The 19,612-nt window shown below is 54.2% G+C and overlaps 1 protein-coding gene across 2 annotated transcripts in view; it reads left to right on the top strand.

Moving 5' to 3' along the window:
• Positions 1–19,612, top strand: part of LOC119971461 (diacylglycerol O-acyltransferase 1-like) — a 423,136-nt gene that overhangs the window by 81,658 nt on the left and 321,866 nt on the right. For both annotated transcript variants that reach the window (XM_038807022.1, XM_038807020.1), the window contains one exon: positions 19,210–19,295. In XM_038807022.1, coding sequence (XP_038662950.1) covers positions 19,210–19,295 — 86 coding nt within the window. The remainder of the gene's footprint in view (positions 1–19,209; positions 19,296–19,612) is intronic.

Below are 19,612 nucleotides of genomic sequence, written 5' to 3'. Positions count from 1 at the left end.
TTCCTGTTACCCGTATGTACTGGATGATATAAATTTGCAGAAGAAAATCAGGGTGTGAGGACTGCATAAGGGAGTCCAGAGAATGTTCTGTCCATTAACTTAAAAATACAAAAACCTGGATGGCTTTGTTACCAAAATATGGTTCTCCTGGTCCAATTTTCCTGTTTATATTGTCCTCAGGCAGTCCATCTGTAACGAGAAAGACTGCATGAACAAATGATCAGGAAAATTTAATACCTGTCAGTATTGCCATGCTGTGGACATTAACAAGTGCTACTCGGTAAATTGAAGTATTAGCAATATTGTCTCGAAATCATATATAAAATATGCAAATTCCACTCAATTCCCACAGTAATTTGAACAGAAAACCCTAACAAAATGGCATGAAAATAATTGTAGTCTGGAGTTTCCACCAACATTTTGCAGTAATTATGGTAAGAAACCAGTCAGTGGTAGCCCTGTGCAAGATCAAAAAAATTGAGCGGGATTCTCCATCGCTGAAATCAGGAAACGTGATTGGGTAGAGAATCGGTTCTGACTCCGAAATTGTGCCGGGCGCTGGTTTCACGGCAATCGCAATTCTCCGGTGCCTTGATCTCCAGCCGATGGATGGGCGCCAGGGTCAGAGGCCAGGCACTGACAGGACCAAGGGTGCGTGGATGGGGAGGGGACATGTAGGGGCTGAATCCGCAGTGCCAACGAGGGCCACTGTGTAGCCTGGTGGACCTGGTTGGTCACGGGGTTACGCACCATGCTAACATGTTGGCCTTTCACCGCATGCAGACAATGGACATAGGAATTCAACCAGCAATCCTAGTCGCCACAGCCCTGGGTGATGCACTGTGGCTGTACGAGCTGGAGCTGCCCGAGGAGGAGGAAGCTGCAGTAATTGAGCCTGCCCCAGTGGAGTAGGAAGCAGCCGCTCAACAGGCCGATGAGGAGATGCAAAGGAGGTGGCGCATGATGTTTCACGTGTACCGGCAACGTTTGTCATTTGAGGATCTGCCGGACCAGGCATGCAGTCAACGATAGTGCAATCTATCTGCCAGATCATGGTGCACCTGGCACTCCAGGGGGAATGGGGGATGACTTCCACTTCCAGTGAAGGTGATGGTCGCCCTGAACCTCTACGCCTCGGGGTCCTTCCAGGACCGAGTGGTCTGGTATATCGGAGCTCGGGGCACAGGTACATTGGCGCCGTAACAGAGGTTCTATATGCCCAGTCAGCACAATACATCCATTTCAATGTGGGCCGAGCCCACCAGGATGCCTGGGTGACAGGACTTGCTGCCAGCGGCGAGACTCCGAGTCCAGGGGGTGATCAACGAGATGCATGTTGCCCTACGAGCGCCTGCAGATGACAGGCTGCTCTACACAAACCAAAAAGGGTTTCACTCGAACGTGAAACTTGTGTGTGACCATCAGATGCGCATCATGCATGTCTGCACCTGAAATCCGGGCAGTGTGCATGATGCCTTCATCCTGGCACACTCAACGATTCCCAGTCTCTTTGAGGCAACTCTTGGTTGGGGGGGTTGGCTCCTGGGCGATGGGTTATCCACTGCGATCGTGGCTGATGTCTGTCCGGAGGCCACAAACTGACATGGAGACCCGCTACAACACAGCAACCAGGAGCGTCATTGAGTTGTGCTTTGGCATCCTGAAGATGCGTTCAGGTTCCCCTGCTCTGGAGGGGTCCTCCGGCATGGTGCTGGGAGGGTGGCCTATACTGTAGCAGGATGCTGCTTCGTCCACAACATCTCATAGCAGAGGGGTGACGTGCTGGAGCAGGAAGATGAACGTCAATCCTCGTTCATCGAGGAGGATGCAGGGAAAGGTAAGGTTGGACAGGACATGAGGCACGGGAGGCCACAGCACGTGTGCGCCAAGGCCAGCGTGCACAGGACGCTCTGATCACCTCCAGGTTCACCGACTTTGGGGCTGGGGGACTGGCCAAACCCCCTCCATTATACCTACCTGCTTCATCACAGGGTGCGGGCCCTGGGTTGGCAGTAACAGCGGGTCTGACTGTGGTGAATGTATTGCAGTAACCATTCACCATGTATGTAACTGTACCACACTGTTGCCCATGAGGGCTCCATCTATGGACCATTGTAAGGTATTATCTGTGATGTATCATATTGGTGCCTTTGTGGGCTCCGCCCCTGGCTCCCCCCCTTGAGGGGAGGTATAAAGAGCAGTAGCTCTACAGGCGGCTCTCAGTAGCAGAGCAGTCGCAGGCAGGCACTGTTCTAGTTGATTAAAGCCACAGTTTACATCTACACTCTTTCGCGTGAATTGATGGTCGCATCACTGACCATGGGATGGAAGATGTTGATGACCCACTCTGCAATGAGCTCTGGAGCTCCGCATCGTTTGACAACGTCTGACCCCTGCCCACGATGGCACTTTCCACCATTAACCTTGGTGCCTTGGTGATCACTGCATGCGAGCTTGCCATTCCATCTCACGGTCATATCGAATTGCTTTTTGTGGAGTGGTGATGTTGGCTGAATCGGGGTCCACGAGCCAACCCTGCCCCCAACGTCTGGCCATTCCTCCCCCGCCCCCCCCCCCCCCGACGTCCCCTCTGTGGCCAGACCAGCCCATCCCTCACACTCTTCTGATAGAGCACCGAGGCACATTGTAACATTGTGCACAGGTGCTTAATGTGAAAACATATATACAGATATGTGCCCTAGCCCGTATCACTAAACTATGCCCTGCCCATGAACTAACTTAACTGGAGTCTGTTTTTCTGGCCTTAAGGGCCCTAACGCTATGTCTAGGTGGAACCCCAGTCGGTACATCAGGACTGGAGGCAGCCTACTGTGATTCTGGCCTGCGACCTGGGTCCCCTTTTGGTGGGCGTCTTCTGGGGTGACCGGGCTGCTGCTCAGGTGGCTTGATGCTGACTTGTTCTGCCTGCTGCCAGACAGAGGTGCCAGGGACGAGGTTTGGGGGGGCGTGGGATTGGAGTCTGAGATGCTGCGATGTTCCCTGCAGGAGTCAGCGGCACAGGCCCCATCACCTCCTCCCTCGGTGTGCCCAATGGCCCCCGGGCTACTCCATGGGACGGAGTTGGAAGAGGAGCTATCCCCTGAGGCTCCCCCGCCACATGATGCTGCCAGTCCTAGAGGCACGCTGCCGTCTGGACCAGGGTCTGCATACTCGCAGCCATGGAGCACAGCGAGTGGACCTCCTCCGCCTGGGACTGCGCGACATCACCTATTAACTGTGCCACCAACTTCTGGGTCTGTACCACGTCAGCCAGTGACAGCGCCATCTGTCTGTAGGATCAGGCCACCTTCCTCTGTGCCATGTCAGCCAGCGCCTTGGGCAAAGCTGCTGACGTGCTCAGTCAAGGCCCATTGTGACTGGGCCATGTTCAGGATTGCTGTTGCATTCTCCAGGTGGCTCTGGCACATGGCTGTCTGTGAGAGGGCAGTCGTGACCTGGGCCTTGGCCACCGGCTGCAGAGATTACACAGGCCTTAGACATGGTGATCCATAGCCAAAACCCTTGCCCCCAAGGCCTCTACCTTGGACGACACCCATCCGGTGCTCTCGCGCACAGTCGCCTCGTGCAATATTCAAGCGTATGCCCCCGACCGCGCAGCCCACCCCTCCTGGATATCGTGGACCCCGCCAGCGAACGGCCTACCGTGCACCCCATCAGCGACCGCCCCCAGCCAACCCCAGGCCTGCGCCATGCGCAACCCCGGGGGAACCAAGTGCTACTTCTGCGGACAGTCAAAGCACCCCCGCCAACACTGCCTGGGACGGAGCGCGCTCTGCAAGGCCTGCGGTAAGAATGGACATTTTGTTGCTGTGTGCCAGGCCCGCTTGGTCGCCGTCGTTGCCCCGGTGCCCCCTATGTGCGACCCCCGGGCACCGCCATCTTCCTCCCCGCAGACCACGTGCGGTCCGTCGGCGCCGCCATCTTGCTCCCCTCACAACACGTGCGGCCCGTGGGTGCCGCCATCTTACTCGCCATCTTGCTCACCTCACATGTGCAGCTCGTGGGCGCCGCCATCTTGCCCGCCCCAGGACACGTGCGGTCCGTGGGCGCCGCCATCTTCCCCGCCTCAGAATCCCTGCTCGTCGGACACCTCATCGGGCCGCTCATCGCCTGCAACCGCCGCCGACCAGCCACGCCTGGCATCTGTTACGATCGACCAGACACGACTGCACAACCTTGCGACTGCCTTGACGACGGCGAAGATCGACGGGCACGAGGTTTCTTGCCTTCTGGACTCCGGGAGCACTGAGAGGTTCATCCACCCAGATACGGTAAGGCGCTGCTCCCTCATGGTCAACCCCACCAACCAGAGAATCTCCCTGGCCTCCGGATCCCACTCCGTGGCGATCCGGGGGTAGTGTACTGCCACCCTCACCATCCAGGCCGTAGACGTCAGCGGCTTCCGCCTCGACGTCCTCCCCAACCTCTGCACTGCCTTGCTACTCGGTCTGGACTTCCAGTGCAACCTCCAGAGCCTAAACTTGAAATTTGGCGGGCCCCTACCACCCCTTACTGTATGCGTCCTCACGACCCTCAAGGTCGACCCACCTTCCCTGTTTGTGAACCTCACCCCAGATTGCAAACCTGTCGCCACCAGGAGGAGATGGTAAAGTGCCCAGGATAGGACCTTCATCAGGTCTGAGGTCCAGCGGCTGCTATGGGAAGGTATTATTGAGTCCAGCAACAACCCTTGGAGAGCCCAAGTTGGTAGTGGTAAAAACTGGGGAGAAAAACAGGATGGTCATTGACCACAGTTAGACCATCAATCGGTACACGCAGCTCGACGCGTACCCCCTCCCTCGCATATCTGATATGGTCAATCAGATTGCACAGTACCGGGTCTTCTCGACAGTAGACTTGAAATCTGCTCACCACCAGCTCCCCATTCGCAAGGCAGACCGCCAGCACACTGCATTCGAAGCGGACGGCCGCCTTTACCATTTCCTTCGGCGTCACTGACGGGGTCTCGGTCTTCCAACGGAAGATGGACCGAATGGTTGACCGGTACGGACTGCGGGCCACTTTCCCGTACCTGGAGAACGTCACCATCTGTGGCCATGACCAGCAGGACCACGACGCTAACCTTTCCAAATTCTTCCACACCACCAAACTCCTTAACCTAACCTACAACAAGAAGTGTGTGTTCAGCACGGACCGATTAGCCATCCTCGGCTATGTGGTCCAGAATGGAGTTCTAGGGCCCGACCCCGATAGCATGCGCCCCCTCATGGAACGCCCCCTACCCCACTGCCCCAAGGCCCTCAAACGATGCCTGGAGTTCTTTTCAGACTACGTCCAGTAGGTCCCAAACTATGCGACAAGGCCGGCCCACTCATTCAATCCACCGTTTTCCCACCGACGGCCGCGGCTCATCAGGCCTTCAATCGTATCAAGGCCGACATCGCCACGGCCGCGATGCACGCGGTCGACGAGACATTACCATTCCGAGTCGAGAGCGATGCATCAGACGTCGCTCTGGCCGCCACCCTCAACCAGGCAGGCAGGCCCGTGGCATTCTTTTCCCACACCCTCCATGCCTCCGAACTTCAGCACTCCTCTGTCGAAAAGGAGGCCCACCTTAGAAGCTGTGCGACATTGGACGCATTACCTGGCCGGCAGGAGATTCACTCTCCTCACTGACCAACGGTCGGTTGCCTTCATGTTTAACAACACACAGCGGGGTAAGATCAAAAATGATAAGATCTTGAGGTGGAGGATCGAGCTCTCCACCTACAATTACGAGATTTTGTATCACCCCGGTAAGCTCAACAAATCCCCGATGCCCTATCCCGAGGTACATGTGCCAGCACGCTGCACGACGATCTCTGTCACCCAGGGGCCACCTGCTTTTATCACTTCATAAAGGCCCGAAATCTGCTCTACTCCATCGAGGAACTCAGGGCTATCACCAGAGACTGCCAGGTCTGCGCGGAGTGTAAACCGCACTTCCACCGGCCAGACGGTGCGCACCTAGTGAAGGCGTCTCGCCCCTTTGAACGCCTCAGCATGGACTCCCTCCCCTCCACCGACTGCAACACGTAGTTCCTCAATGTGGTCGATGAGTACTCGTGATTCCCCTTCGCCATCCCATGCCCCGACATGACGTCTGCCAACGTCATCAAAGCCCTTAACACCATCTTCGCTCTCTTCGATTTCCCCGCCTACGTCCACATTGACCGGGGAGCCTCATTTATGAGCGATGAGCTGCACCAGTACCTGCTCAACAGGGGCATTGCCTCGAGCAGGACAACCAGCTACAACCCCCGGGGAAACGGGCAGGTGGAGCGGGAGAATGGGACCTTCTGGACGGCCGTCCAGCTGGCCCTACGGTACGGAAATCTCCCAGCCTCCCGCTGGCAGGAGGTCCTCCCCAACGCCCTTCACTCCATTCGGTCGCTCCTGTGTACCGCGACTAATGAAACTCCCCAGGAACGTCTCTTTGCCTTCCCTAGGAGGTCCACCTCCGGGGTTTCGCTCCTGATATGGCTGGCAGCTCCAGGACCCGTTCTCCGTAAGCACGTTCGGCTACACAAGGCGGACCCGTTGGTTGAGAGGGTATAGCTACTCCACGCGAACCCGCAGTATGCCTGCATAGCGTACCCCGACAGCCGCCAACACACAGTCTCCCTTCGGGACCTGGCACAAGCTGGGTCCCTGCACACCCCGTCACCAACCTCCCTTCCCCTGGCGCACCCCGCCACATCCCCCGCTCCAGGACGATCCACCCTCCCCTTGGTCCCACCCGTGGATGAAGATGAGGTCGACATGCTCCCGGAGTCACCGACGACCGAACCAACGCTGGCATCAACACCACACCTGCGGCGCTCGCAACGGCAGATCAAGGCGCCTGACCGTCTAAATTTGTAGACTCTTTCAGAATTTCTTAAACAACCTGTATGTAAATAGTTTCCACCCCGCTGGACCCTTTTTTAATCGGGGGGTGAATGTGGTAGTCACCACTGTTGCATAATATACCGCATACGAGGTTATTACGGTAAGGCCCCTGTACTACAGGTACAGGGGTAGACCCCTGCCTGCTGGCTCCACCCAGTAGGCAGAGTATAAATGTGTGGGCTCTCCGAGCTGCAGCCATTTCGGCAGCAGCTGCGGGAGGCTCCACATCTCTGCGTAATAAAGCCTCGATTACTTTCTGCTCTCGTCTTGTCGTAATTGATAGTGCATAAGTTGTACCATTATCCGAGACCAGCACCTCCGGTATCCCGTGCCTGCTGAACAATTGCCGGTGTCTGTGTCGAGCTGTCATGCTCTGCATTTTGTAGACCTCCATCCACTTGGAGCGGACGTCTACGATGATGAGGAACGTCGCTCCCTGGAATGGTCCCACAAAATTGATGTGGAGACGGGACTAACGATGGCCTGGCCATTCCCATGGGTGGATCCGTGGGACCGCCTGCAGCTTATGGTGCTCCAGCGGGCGCGGGTCCACCTTCTCAAAAAACACGTCTATTCCTGGCCACCATATATAACTGCGGGCCGGCATCTTCACTTTTGACACTCCTGGGACTGAATTCTCCGTTTCTGAGACTAAGAGCTGACACCGGAGTGGGAACGGTGGCGTTTTTCGACAGGAAAAAACACACAACAATTGCACCGATTCAGCAACTCTAAATGGGTTAGCACCATTGCCACGTAGAACGCAACCGGTTCCATGCGAAACTGGCAGGATTCGCCGGGTCCGTGATTGCCACACATGAGGCTCACATGTCGCAGCCGCACTTAAACGACCCATTCCCCCCACACACACTGTCCCAGCCGACAAGATGGTTGGAAGGAAAACAGCGCCATGGGGTTCAGGGATGCTGAGCTGGTCACCCTCATGGACGCCGTGGAGGAGAGAAGGCCGGTAGGCGCTGCTGCTTGCCATCTCTGGGCGCAGGTGGTAGAGGCGGTCAGCGCCATGGGCAATGTCGCCTGGACGGGCCAGCAGTGCCGAAAGAAAGTCCACGACCCCCTCGGGGTGGCCAGGGTGAGTTGGCACACACCCGTCTCACACACCTGTAACCCTAACACCCCCCCCCCCCCCGGGACAGCCCAACCCCCAACCTGCCCCCCACATGCCAGCTCCCATGGCCAGGTGCCTTGGCCACTGAGGCCATCACCTACCAAACCCCTGGGCAGCATGTATTGGACTGTCTAACAGTGTCGTTGTTTGTGTTTGCCCCCCCCCCCCCCCGCCCCGGGCTAGGTGCAGACCACACACAACCGGCAGGAGCGAGAGAAGACCGGAGGGGCATCACCAGGAGGCGACCTGCGACCTCACCATGCCCGAGCAGAGGGCACTGGACGTGGTCGGCGGCCCGGAGGAAAGGAAGGTCACTGAGGTGGTCAGCGGCGGTGAGCAAGTGAGACCCTGCTTAGTTGCGGATCCCCATAACACATGTATGGACACCCCCCACCCTCCTCAGCCCCCATACCCCCTTCAGCCCCCACCCCTTACCCTTCAGCCCCCTCGACCCACATCCTCTCACCCCTGTTGTACCTTCTGAACACAGTGTATAACCCGTATACGGTGGACAAATGATCCCATAAGCTATTTAATAGTTTATTGTATGCACAAAACGTTAACACACACATACAAATTGCATTCTAAACTAAGTCACAAGAACGACCCTAACTTCACGTCCCAGTGACTGGCGAGTACAGAGCAGATATGGTCTTAACTGGAACCCGTTGTCTGGCAATGCTGGCTGTCTGTTGCTGGTCATTTGTGTTTTCGGCTTTGGTCCCTCGTGGATGCCATGGATGTTCCTCTCCTTGGCTGGTGAAAGTATGACCGCTGTTACCGTCGGTGGTTGAAAGAGCGAATGGCGGAGTAGTTGAAGGGCTGAATGGCCTCCTCCTGCGTCTATTTGCTGTATCCCAAGGCACTGTCTGGGCTGCAGCCTTCGTATATTTGCAAGCTACAGCCTGTCTCTGTCCATGTGGTGCCGACTGTCCCATCGATCTTTGCAGGCGAACATTTCAGAAGGCTGGATGGGGTTGACCTGAGACAAAGGCACACATGCAGCTTGCAATGGGCTTCCTCTTAATTGTCCATGTAGGGCCTGGTCCCTTTGGCGGCGTGGTCGGGTGTATGGCCCTCTCTCGGCTGGCTGTACTCTGGTGCACTACCGCTGGTCGTCGCTTGCTAGAAACTGTATTCCCAGTCTGCAAGATCAGCAGAGGACGATCTGTGGTGTTGCGGGCCTCCGCTATTCCTTGGAACTCCTGGACCCATTTCTCTGCGCTTTGACGGGAGATGGCTATCTTCATGGTGCATTGCAATGTCAGGTCAGTTACCCCCAGAAGTTTTCTTTCTGTGTTGGCATCGCAGATTCCACATACGAATCTGTCTTGCAGTGGTTTGTTAAGCGTGGTGCAAAATTCGCAGGTTTCTGTTAATTTTCGGAGGTGAGCCATGAAGTCACTAGGTCTGAGTGCCCGTGTGAAATCAGAACCTATAGACGATTAACGGCGGTTTCAGGTCTAGATTCCCATTTACTAAAGGCCACCAACATGCAAACAACCAGATATCCAGCGGCTCTGGGTGGGTGAGGTTCTCATTGAGGCTGTATTTGTGCCCTCTGCATACCGTAAGCAACACCATTGTCTGCCGCACATCCAGTTGATCCCGTTTGTACAAAAAAAGTACAGCGTTCTTTCCACATTCTTTGCCCAGTCATCAACCTCTGCCTGAAAAGGCTCGAACTTACTAATGTGTGGCATGTCATTGGATGGATGAGAGGCTTCTCTAGGCCTAGATGAAGTGGTTATGGCTCATAGTATCTGCAATTGGCGGCAGCTCCACTTTATTCTCATCACCAGTGTAGAATCCACTAAAGCAGCACAAGTGGATCAGCCAGGTAGAAAACAAACATTCTATTTATTCACAATATTACACTCTACATTCCTTGAAGGGACTCCTTCCCGACTGGCTTCCAGGCCAGGTTTTTATAGTCGAGAGCTGAATTCTCAATTAAGGGAGAAACCCCGCCCCCTCGTTACAGGGGAACTCCTATTCAGAGGAGGTGACCTGGAATCTAATAGTCCTGATCTTGTGACCTCCCTGAGCGTTATCATAGTATATCATAGAATTTACAGTGCAGAAGGAGGCCATTCGGCCCATCGAGTCTGCACCGGCTCTTGGAAAGAGCACCCTACCCAAGGTCAACACCTCCATCCTATCCCCAAAACCCAGTAACCCCACCAACACAAAGGGCAATTTTGGATACTAAGGACAATTTATCATGGCCAATCCACCTAACCTGCACATCTTTGGACTGTGGGAGGAAACCGGAGCACCCGGAGGAAACCCACGCACACACAGGGAGGATGTGCAGACTCCGCACAGACAGTGACCCAAGCCGGAATCGAACCTGGGACCCTGCAGCTGTGAAGCAATTATGCTATCCACAATGCTACCGTGCTGCCCTTATAACAAGGATATTATTCAGTTTGCCACCTTCTCAGAGATCAGGGGTGGGATTCTCCGATCCCCCCCGCCGGGAATCGCGCTGTGCCGGTCGGCGGCCGCTGGCAGCGCGATGGGCCGAGTGGCTGCCCGTTTTTGGCCCATCCCGCCGGCGTAAATTACAACAGGTACTTACCGGCGGGACCTGGCTGCGTGGGCGGCCTCTGGGGTCCTCGGGTGGGCGTGGGGGGATCTGGCCCTGGGGGGGAGGGGCACCCATGGTGGCCTGGCCCACGATCGGGGCCCACCGATCCGCAGGCGGGCCTGTGCCGTGGGGGCACTCTATTCTTTAGCGTCGGCTGCTGTAACAGTCCGCGATGGCCGACGTGGAGATGAACCTCCCCTGCGCGTGCGCTGGGATGATGCCAGCACACGCTGACACTTCCGCACATGTGCCATCTTGTGTCGGCCGGCGGAGGCCCTTTGGCGCTGGTTGGCGTGACGCCAAGCCTCTTCCGCGCCGGCCGGCACGCGCAAACCACTCCGGGCTGGCTTAGCCCCTGAAGGTGCGGAAGATTCCACACCTTCGGGGTGGCCCAACGCCAGAGTGGTTCATGCCACTCCTTCGCGCCAGAGTTGCCTACCCCGCCGGTTCGCGTAGAATCCCGTCCCTGTTCCTGTACAGGAGCAATGGCTTGATAAATATCCTCAAAAATATTTTTCTGCTTCTGAGCAGCCCAACCAAAACATTACTGATCATTACTAATCTCTCTTTATTTTTGCATTTTATTTATTTTTATGACCGGTGAAGCAGTGAATGTTCAATGTCAAGGTTAATATTCATTCAAAGGCTTCAGCTGATGCAGTGTAACTTGTTGTGTTGCCACAAGGAATGGAACACTCAGAGCAGTAGTTCGGTATGTGGGTGTTGATCTGACTTGGATGACCACAGTCACAATTTGAGCTGTTCCATTGGAACAAGTGGGCACATCTTCTCAGGCTTATTCTCAAGTGGTTGAGGGTCCAGATTTTCCACGGAAGGTTGAAACCTGAGGTTTTCTCACTCTGAGCAGTTGCCAGGTTGCAATTGGTGATGTTTGCAGTCAACCAGGTGTACCATTGAGAGGTGGGGCAATGGCCCATTTGTAGCGTGTGTGAACTAGTACGTGGGTTTTGTTTGAGATTCTATGTCAATGGGAGTACTTTGTTAGATAGGTCATGTTCTTTGAAGAAGATATTGTTCCTGCAGACATCAGGAAGCACAATGTGTGCCAGCACAGGAAGGAATTCAAGTAATGCATAGTTTGAAAATGATTTTATTGTGTTTTCATATTTTATATCCAACAATTTAGAAATTACAAAACTGTGCCAAAAATTGACAGTCCTGTACTTAGGCCGCCTGAACAAGCAGCGCACATCCCTTCCACGGCCCAAAGAAATAGACTACCGACCTTGGGGCCATCACCGCAGGGATGCAGGCCAATGCGGCAGAGGTCCAGAAAACCACCAAGTTGTCTCCCACGACTAAGAAGACCCAGACAATGGATATGGGTCAGCGACAAGCCACCAAGACCAAGGCGACAGACGGCCTCAAGAGATCTTAACCCCCTCTTGCCATTCCGCCATACTTGACCATCCGCCCGTGACCGGGCATACGATTTGGATGAAAAGGAAAGCTCATACCAGCAGCTATACTATGTAGCAGCACAACGGGTGGCACTGATCCTGGGCACACTTCAGGTAAATGGGCACGCAGTACAGATGGAGCTGGAGACCGGAACGGCGGTCTCAGTGATCAGTCGCCAAGCGTTCCACAAAATTAGGGTGAGCGTCCAGAGATTGGCTCTGTGGGACACTGACGCCCGACTGATGACAAACACGTGGGGGGCAATTGTAGGTACCTCAGTTACCCCAGTTATGTATTGGCAGCAGTCAGGGAATTCTAACGTTAGTAGTGGCACGCGAAGGTGGATCAAGTTTGCTGGGCTGCGACTGGTTGCAGCGCCTCTGCTTGAATTGGCAGTATAACCGCCGCATGTACCCACATTGATCAGAAGGGGTCTTGCCAAAACTCCCCAACGTTTTTCAGGGGGGCCAGGGCACCATAAAAGGGGCAATTGCCATGATTAATGTTGATAGTGGAGATGCAGTCACAGAGTCAGGGACTGCATGAGGGGTTGTCAGCAACCATCCAGTGCCTAAAATTGCAGTTGGAGGAGTCTAACTGCCTGCAGGGGCAGGAGGCAACGCCGATCATGCATGCCACCCAGGCCAACACCGTATGGGTTGCGTCCGCGATGGAAGCCTTCGGGGCGAAGGTATCGGCCATGGGTCAAGACGTCCAAGCCTGGGGCACTGTGTGCGGGCAGTGGCCGAGGCCCAGGACAGGGCTGTCCTACCACAGGCAGCCATGTACTCGGGCTACCTTGACATTGTTGTGGTGCTCCAGAGTGTGGCCTATTCACAGCGGGTCATGGCTGAGGGTGTCGGTGGCATTGCCCGGGCACTGGCTGACCTGATCCAGGCACAGAGGGAAGTGGCTCAGTCACACGGTGATGTAGCACACTCCCAGAGGGAGGTGGTTGACCCCCTGTGCTCCATAGCTGTGAACATTGAGACCCTGGTCGAGATGGGAGGAGCCTCCAGGACCAGGAGCATCAAATGGCGGGGGAGCCTCAGGGGTTAGCTCTGCTGGCAACCCATCCCATGGAGTAGCCCGGGCACCATCGGGCACACCGAGGGAGGAGGAGGAGGCGATGGAGCACTCGCCGGACCTGCTGATATGCCAACCCATGGCCCGCACTCATAGTGAGGCAGATAAGAATCAGGAGGGGTTTGCAAAGTGGGCGGGGAGAGTAATGAGGGAGAGAGAGGAGGTAGGACATGGAGTGGCATGACCATGGGCTGCCGGTCCGGACACAGGCCACGCTGGCTAGGGTGAGGGAGGGACCCCTTCCAGGGCCGGAGGGGGTGTGGTTGGTAATGGAGAAACGGGTCCTGTGGCCGTCATGAGCCCCCACGGGACTGGTCACGGACCGCAATTGCCATTGCCTGCAAGGCGACCATCTTGCTGCGTACCCCACTGACCAGCTACCTTGGCCCCTGGTTCTGCAGAGTGACACTGGCAGTGTTGGTGCCCCCACACGACTAGCACCGCACCCCAGCCTCCACACTCCCACTCTGTATGTTAGCCTCCACTCTATCACCCCCTCACCCCACCCATCAGGCGACACCCACTGTAGCTCCTACAGGGGGGGCACCAGACGGGCTGCACAGTGTACCGCTGGCAAGGGCAGTGCCAGCCAACTGAACCCTTGGCAGCAGGACAGGTGCTAGGGCCAGAGGCCCCCACATTTCCAGCCGTTTGATGGGGCCAGGGGTGAAGGGATTGGGAGGTGGGGGCAGTGGGACATGCGGGACCAGGACCGCAGTGCCAGCCGGGTGCGCCATGTAGCCTGTTGGCATCGGGTACACACCATGCTAACATGCCAGCCTTTCACCCCCTGCAGACAATGGATATTGGAATACAGCCAGTAATGATGGCCCTCCGAGCCGTCGCAGCCCTGGGGGATGCCCTGCAGCTGTACGAGCTGGAGGAAGAAGCTGCAGCAGTGGAGCGTGCAGCAGCGGTGCATGGAGCAGCAGAACAGGATGTAGCCACTCATGATGGAGAGCCAGCTTCCTAACAGGCCAGGAGGCGGCACATGAGGCCCATGTGTACTGGCAGTGCCTGTCATTCAAGGACCTGCCGGACTGGGCATGCCATCGAAGACTCCGGCTGAGCACGGGGACAGCACAACATAACTGCCGGATCATGGCGCATCTGGCACCGTGGGGAATGGGGGGGGCACCTACTCCCAGTGGCCATCAAGGTGATGGTCGCCCTGAACGTTTCCGCCACAGGGGCCTTCCAGGTGCCAAATGGGGACCCGTCTTCGATCTTTCGGTCCTTGGTGCATCTGCACCATCACAGACGCCCTATATGCCCATTTGGCACAATACATCCATTTCATTGTGGACCGAGCCCACAAGGATGGCCGTGCAGGTGGTTTGCCACCATTGCTGACATGTTCCAGGGGTTGATCGATGGGATGCATGTCACCCTACGAGAACCTGCAGATGACAGGCCGCTTTACACAAACCAAAAGGGGTTCCACTTGATGAAGATGCAACTGTTATGTGACCAACAGCTGCGCATCATGCACGTCTTTGCCCAATACCCGGGCAGTGTGCATGAGACCTTCATCCTGGCACACTCTATGATTCCCGGCCTCTTCGAGATCCAGAACTACATCTAGGTGGATCCCCAGACGGCACATCATGAATGGAGACAGCCTGCTGCGATTCCCGACCTGCAACCTGGATCCCTGTTGGCAGCCGTCTTCTGGGGCGGCCAGGCCTGGCTGGGCCTCGCTGCTGCTCGGTTGTCCTAAGTCGCGTGGTGCCGCTGCCAGTTGCGCCAGGGACAGGAGAGGAGGAAAGGGGATGGAGTCTGAGGTGCTACGGTGTTCCGACACCCCTCCTGCAGAGTCACCTCCTTCTCCCTTGCTACCCCCTGAGGCGCTGCCAGTCCTGGACACTTGCTCTCATCTCGGCCAGGGTCTGCATACTCGCGGCCATGGAGCACATTGAGTGGACGACCTCTGTCTGAACTGGTCTACATCACACTGCGACTGTGCCACCATCTTCTGGGTCTGTGCCACATCAGCCAGTGACTGCGCCATCTGTATGATTGATTGACTGATTTGATTTATTGTCACATGGACCGAGGTACAGTGAAATGTATTGTTCTGCTTACAGTCCAGGCAGACTGTACCATACATGGAAAAAAAAAGGACATAAATAAATACACAATGTAAATACATAGACACAGGCATCACGTGAGGATACTGTTGCAGACAGGGGCAAAGATTCCACGAGAGGCCAGGCTGACATGGTACAACTAACTTTATTCCACACTGGTTACAACAATCACTCTTCTCCATCCACTGCAGGGGCTCCTTCCCCAAACTGCTTCCAGGTCGGGTTATATCCTGTGGGCAGCTCCTCCAATTGGAAAAAAGCTCTGCCCCCATGTCATTGCTGAGCTGTAGGAGGGGAATCTTTTTCTGAGCTCCTGCTGCCTCTGGCTGTAACCCTGTTTCCGGACTTGGTGTGTTATTCTATATGCTGGTTGCGTTTTTCAAACTTTGAAACCTGGACTACAGCAAGGGAGAATGGTGCTATGACCGGTTGGATGGAGGGCAAGAGGAGCCTGTTGCTGCTGCCTGTTGCTTGCAGGTGAGAGAGAGAAGAGAGCTTGCCTGCCTGCAGCTGCCACGCCTGGCACTCATACTTGTTACTGGCTGCCTTCCTGCTTATCGGCTGGGAGTGGAGCACGGGACAGATTTTAGTTGGCCTGTTGCTTGGCTGTAAGTGGAGGAGAATGGACTCATTTTTGCAGTTTTGGACTGGATGGTGTCTGGGGTCTGGAACTGTGAGAGTATGTGTACTGCTTGTACTGATGTTGTTTTTTTTTGTTTTATTGTTGGGGGATTGTGTGGTTCCTATTATATTTTTGTTGTGTTTTCTTTTGTGCCTAATGGCTTAGTGCTCGCCGGTTGCGGCCCTCCTGCTTCTGTGCATTGGGGTCTGCACCAGCCCTTGAAAAGAGCACCCTACTAAAGCCCAGGCCTCCACCCTCTCCCAGTAACCCCACCTAACGTTTTTGGACACTAAGGGCAGTTTAGCATGGCCAATCCACCTAACCGGCACATCTTTGAACTGTAGGAGGAAACCGGAGCACCAGGAGGAAACCCATCTAGACATGGGGAGAAAGTGCAGACTCCGCACAGACAGTGACCCAACGCAGGAACTGAACCTGGGACCCTGGGGCTGTGAAGCAACAGTGCTAACCACTGTGCTACCTACTTCACTTCCGGAAGTCAGTGACCAGCTCTTTAGGTTTGCTGACTTTGAGGGAGCGATTGTTGTCATTACACCACGCCACCAGGTTCCCCATTCCCCTCTGGGATAGGACAGCCTCCCTCTGCATCTGTGCCCATCAGCCAGTGCCTGGGTAATGCCACCGACACTCTCAGCCATGGTCCACTGTGACTGGGCCACACTCAGGAGCGCTGCTGCAATGGCCAGGTGACTCTGGCACATGGCTGCCTGTGAGTGGACAGTCCTGTTCTGGGCCTTGGCCAATGCCTGCACAGATTACGCAGGCCTTGGACATACTGATCCATAGCCAAAACCCTTGCCCCAAGGACTCTACCACGGATGCCACCCGTGCAGTGTTGGTCCGGGTGACAGGCATGGTCAGCACCACTTCCTGCTCCTGGACACGGTTGGTCTGCTCCATCTGCAGGTGCTGGAAGCTCGCCAACAACCCCTCGTGTAGTCCCTGGCTCTGCAACTGCGTCTCCACTATAGATGGAACTGTCCGTTCCAGAAGCCCGAAACCCATCTCGACAGGAGCTAGTCCCTGGGGTTGGCCCGCTCTTTGACTGCCCACCCTCTCGTAAGTTCCTACCTCTACCTGATGTACCGGAGTAGCTGTGTGGTGTGCGAGGGTAACCAGGAACCTCTTTACTAAAATTTCCGACTGACGTGAGTGTCTCTGGGATGGTGGAGGATGATGGAGACATCTGTGACGGGAAATCGGTGTCAACATTGGAATCGGGCTCTGGGGTGTCCTCGGTTTCAGGCATATGGGTCAACTCTGTGTCAGTATCGTCATGGCTGCTCGCACTTGGGGATGTTCTGGTTGTGGCACCAGGGTGGGTGGGGGCGAGGGCACCAGATGGATCCGCTTCATCTCAAGCAGCTCATGCAAGACACAAGACAAGAAGACAAGATGCATGTTTAGACCACGGGCTGGGGAACAGAGGGGGTGGTGCGGGTGAGGGTGGTGTGGAGGTGAGGGTGGTGTGTGGGTGAGGTTGGTTGAGGTGATGAGTTGGTGTTGGGAGGGGTGTTGACAGACATGGCACAGGGAACCACAACTAAACGGGATCTCACTTACTTGCCCACAGCTGATCTCCACCCCAGCAACTTGCTTTTTCTTGAGCCTGTCAACCACTCCCAGGACCCGCTGCTCAACCGTGGTGAGGGGCCGCAGGTCCAACAGTCCCCCTCCAATTCTCTTCTGCTCCCAAGGGTTTCTCCTGGGGGGGGGGGGGAACACAACAGAAAATGCACGGTGTTAGACAGTTCAATGTGTGCAGCCCAGGGGCGGCTAGCTGGTGGTTTCAATGGCCAGGACATCTGGCCATGGGCTGCTGGTTTGGTGCCAGCATGTGGTGCCGGGTGGGGATTCGCCCCCCTCTCAAGGGGGTTACAGCTGTGTGATACGGTAGTTGGTGCCAGGGGCACAGGGCTGCCTACTCAGCCTGGCCGCCTTGAGGAGGTTGTGCAGGTTCTTCCTGCACTGCAGGCCGGCCAATCTGGATGGTGTTGTTGCCGGTGCTCACTGCCTCTGTCACCTGCGCCCAGGAACGGTGAACAGTGGTGGCTGGCAGCCTCCTTCTCGGCCATGGGATGGGGTGGCCTGCCTCTCTTCCATGCCATCCAGGAGGGTCTCAATCCCGGCGCCCGTAAAACGTGCGGCCGCACATCTTGCTGCTATCTTGTTGGCTGGGATGGTATGTGGGGGGAGTGAAGTGTGTATATGCGGCTGCAGCTTGTTAGCCTCCTGAGCATCAATCGTGAACCTGGGGAATCCCGCACCGTTTTTCTTTGGAATTGATTATGTTCCACGCAGCTCCAGTGCTAGCCCCTAAACAGACCGGTGCACGCCAGTTTTGGTGTCATGGAAGTCCACGAATCCTGTCCTGGCATCAATACTTCTCAGAAAAGGAGAATCACCACTTACCATTCAGTTATTTTTAGCAAATGCCTTCCTATGATTTCTGTCATCTTTGATAAGCTATTATTATTATAAATCTTTATTGTCACAAATTGAGTAGCAGATATTCTGAATCAAAAGCATGTTCACGTTTAAACTTAAATAACGTAAGATGAATAAGATATTTTTACAGGAGAACTCCCTGCAACTGAATGCTTGAGTGGAAAAACAATTAGAAAATTGTAACTACTAGATTAACTATTTGTGAAATGAATTTTTTGTTAAACAGTGTTGGTGACATTTCTTACACTACCCTAAACTGTCTCTCTTGAATTCAGACAGTTCTGTGCATTCAGAGATTTGCAAATCTTCTCATTCTGTCTCTCAAAGAGTTTACAAACTGCCTATTCAATTCAAAATGAATAATGTCTTTTAAATCTCAGGAGAGAGTTACTGGGACTTTGGATTTCGAATGCTAACCACCCAAATTTTAAAAAATAACAATCATATGCAAACAGAACCATTGACAGAGTATTGTTTAATTTTAAAATAGTATTCTCTCCAGGCTATAACTGATGACATTTATAAAATGGTACCGATACAAGCTTGGAATGAGCATTTGAATTGCAGCCATTTGCTCCTTCAAAACTGCTTGTATTCTAAGACTGGATTTAAAAGATTAAATCAAAAAATAGAAGGCAAATACCTCATTATGTCATCCAGGTTTCCTTTCCCCTTTGATGTAGTTCATGTACAGCGACAGAAACTAAAGAGAAGGGAAAATAATTGACAGAGTGGATACACCAAAGATCAAAATGCAGTATAGAGAGAGTTTCTGTATATTTATGTTACATCTATGATAGTTTTATATTCTGATCTTTTCATTGTGTACATTTAGTTTATAGGTTCAAATGTAATATTACTGATAACTAAAATATCTATACAGGTATGGACTCCTCGTGGATCCTGTTCAGATGATTGCATTTGCCTTGAGTGACCCCAACACTTGGCCAGGTTCATATTTGATTATTGGTGAGTGACAGCACCTAAATTAAAATTAAAGACTGTTGATACTAAATGCAATTTGGTTTTCATCTGATCTACATTTTGTCAGTCTGAATTTTATCCTTTTAAATAGGTCTTAATTTCCTTTTGAAATTTAATGACAATCAGTGATATTTTTCTAAAAAGAGATTGTGCAGTTTTAAATTTGCATTTATATTTCAGCCAAAAGAACATTGAAATTAACATCTCAGACAATCATCTTGTTAATCTGCAAATCTCCAGAATCTTATATTTGGGAGTGGAAACTTAGAAGCATATATCACCCACTAACAGGAAGATTGGAA

The sequence above is a fragment of the Scyliorhinus canicula genome, chromosome 9 (genome assembly GCF_902713615.1).
Source record: "Scyliorhinus canicula chromosome 9, sScyCan1.1, whole genome shotgun sequence".
NCBI classification, from domain to species: domain Eukaryota; kingdom Metazoa; phylum Chordata; class Chondrichthyes; order Carcharhiniformes; family Scyliorhinidae; genus Scyliorhinus; species Scyliorhinus canicula.
This window is presented reverse-complemented; position numbering and strand designations above follow the sequence as displayed.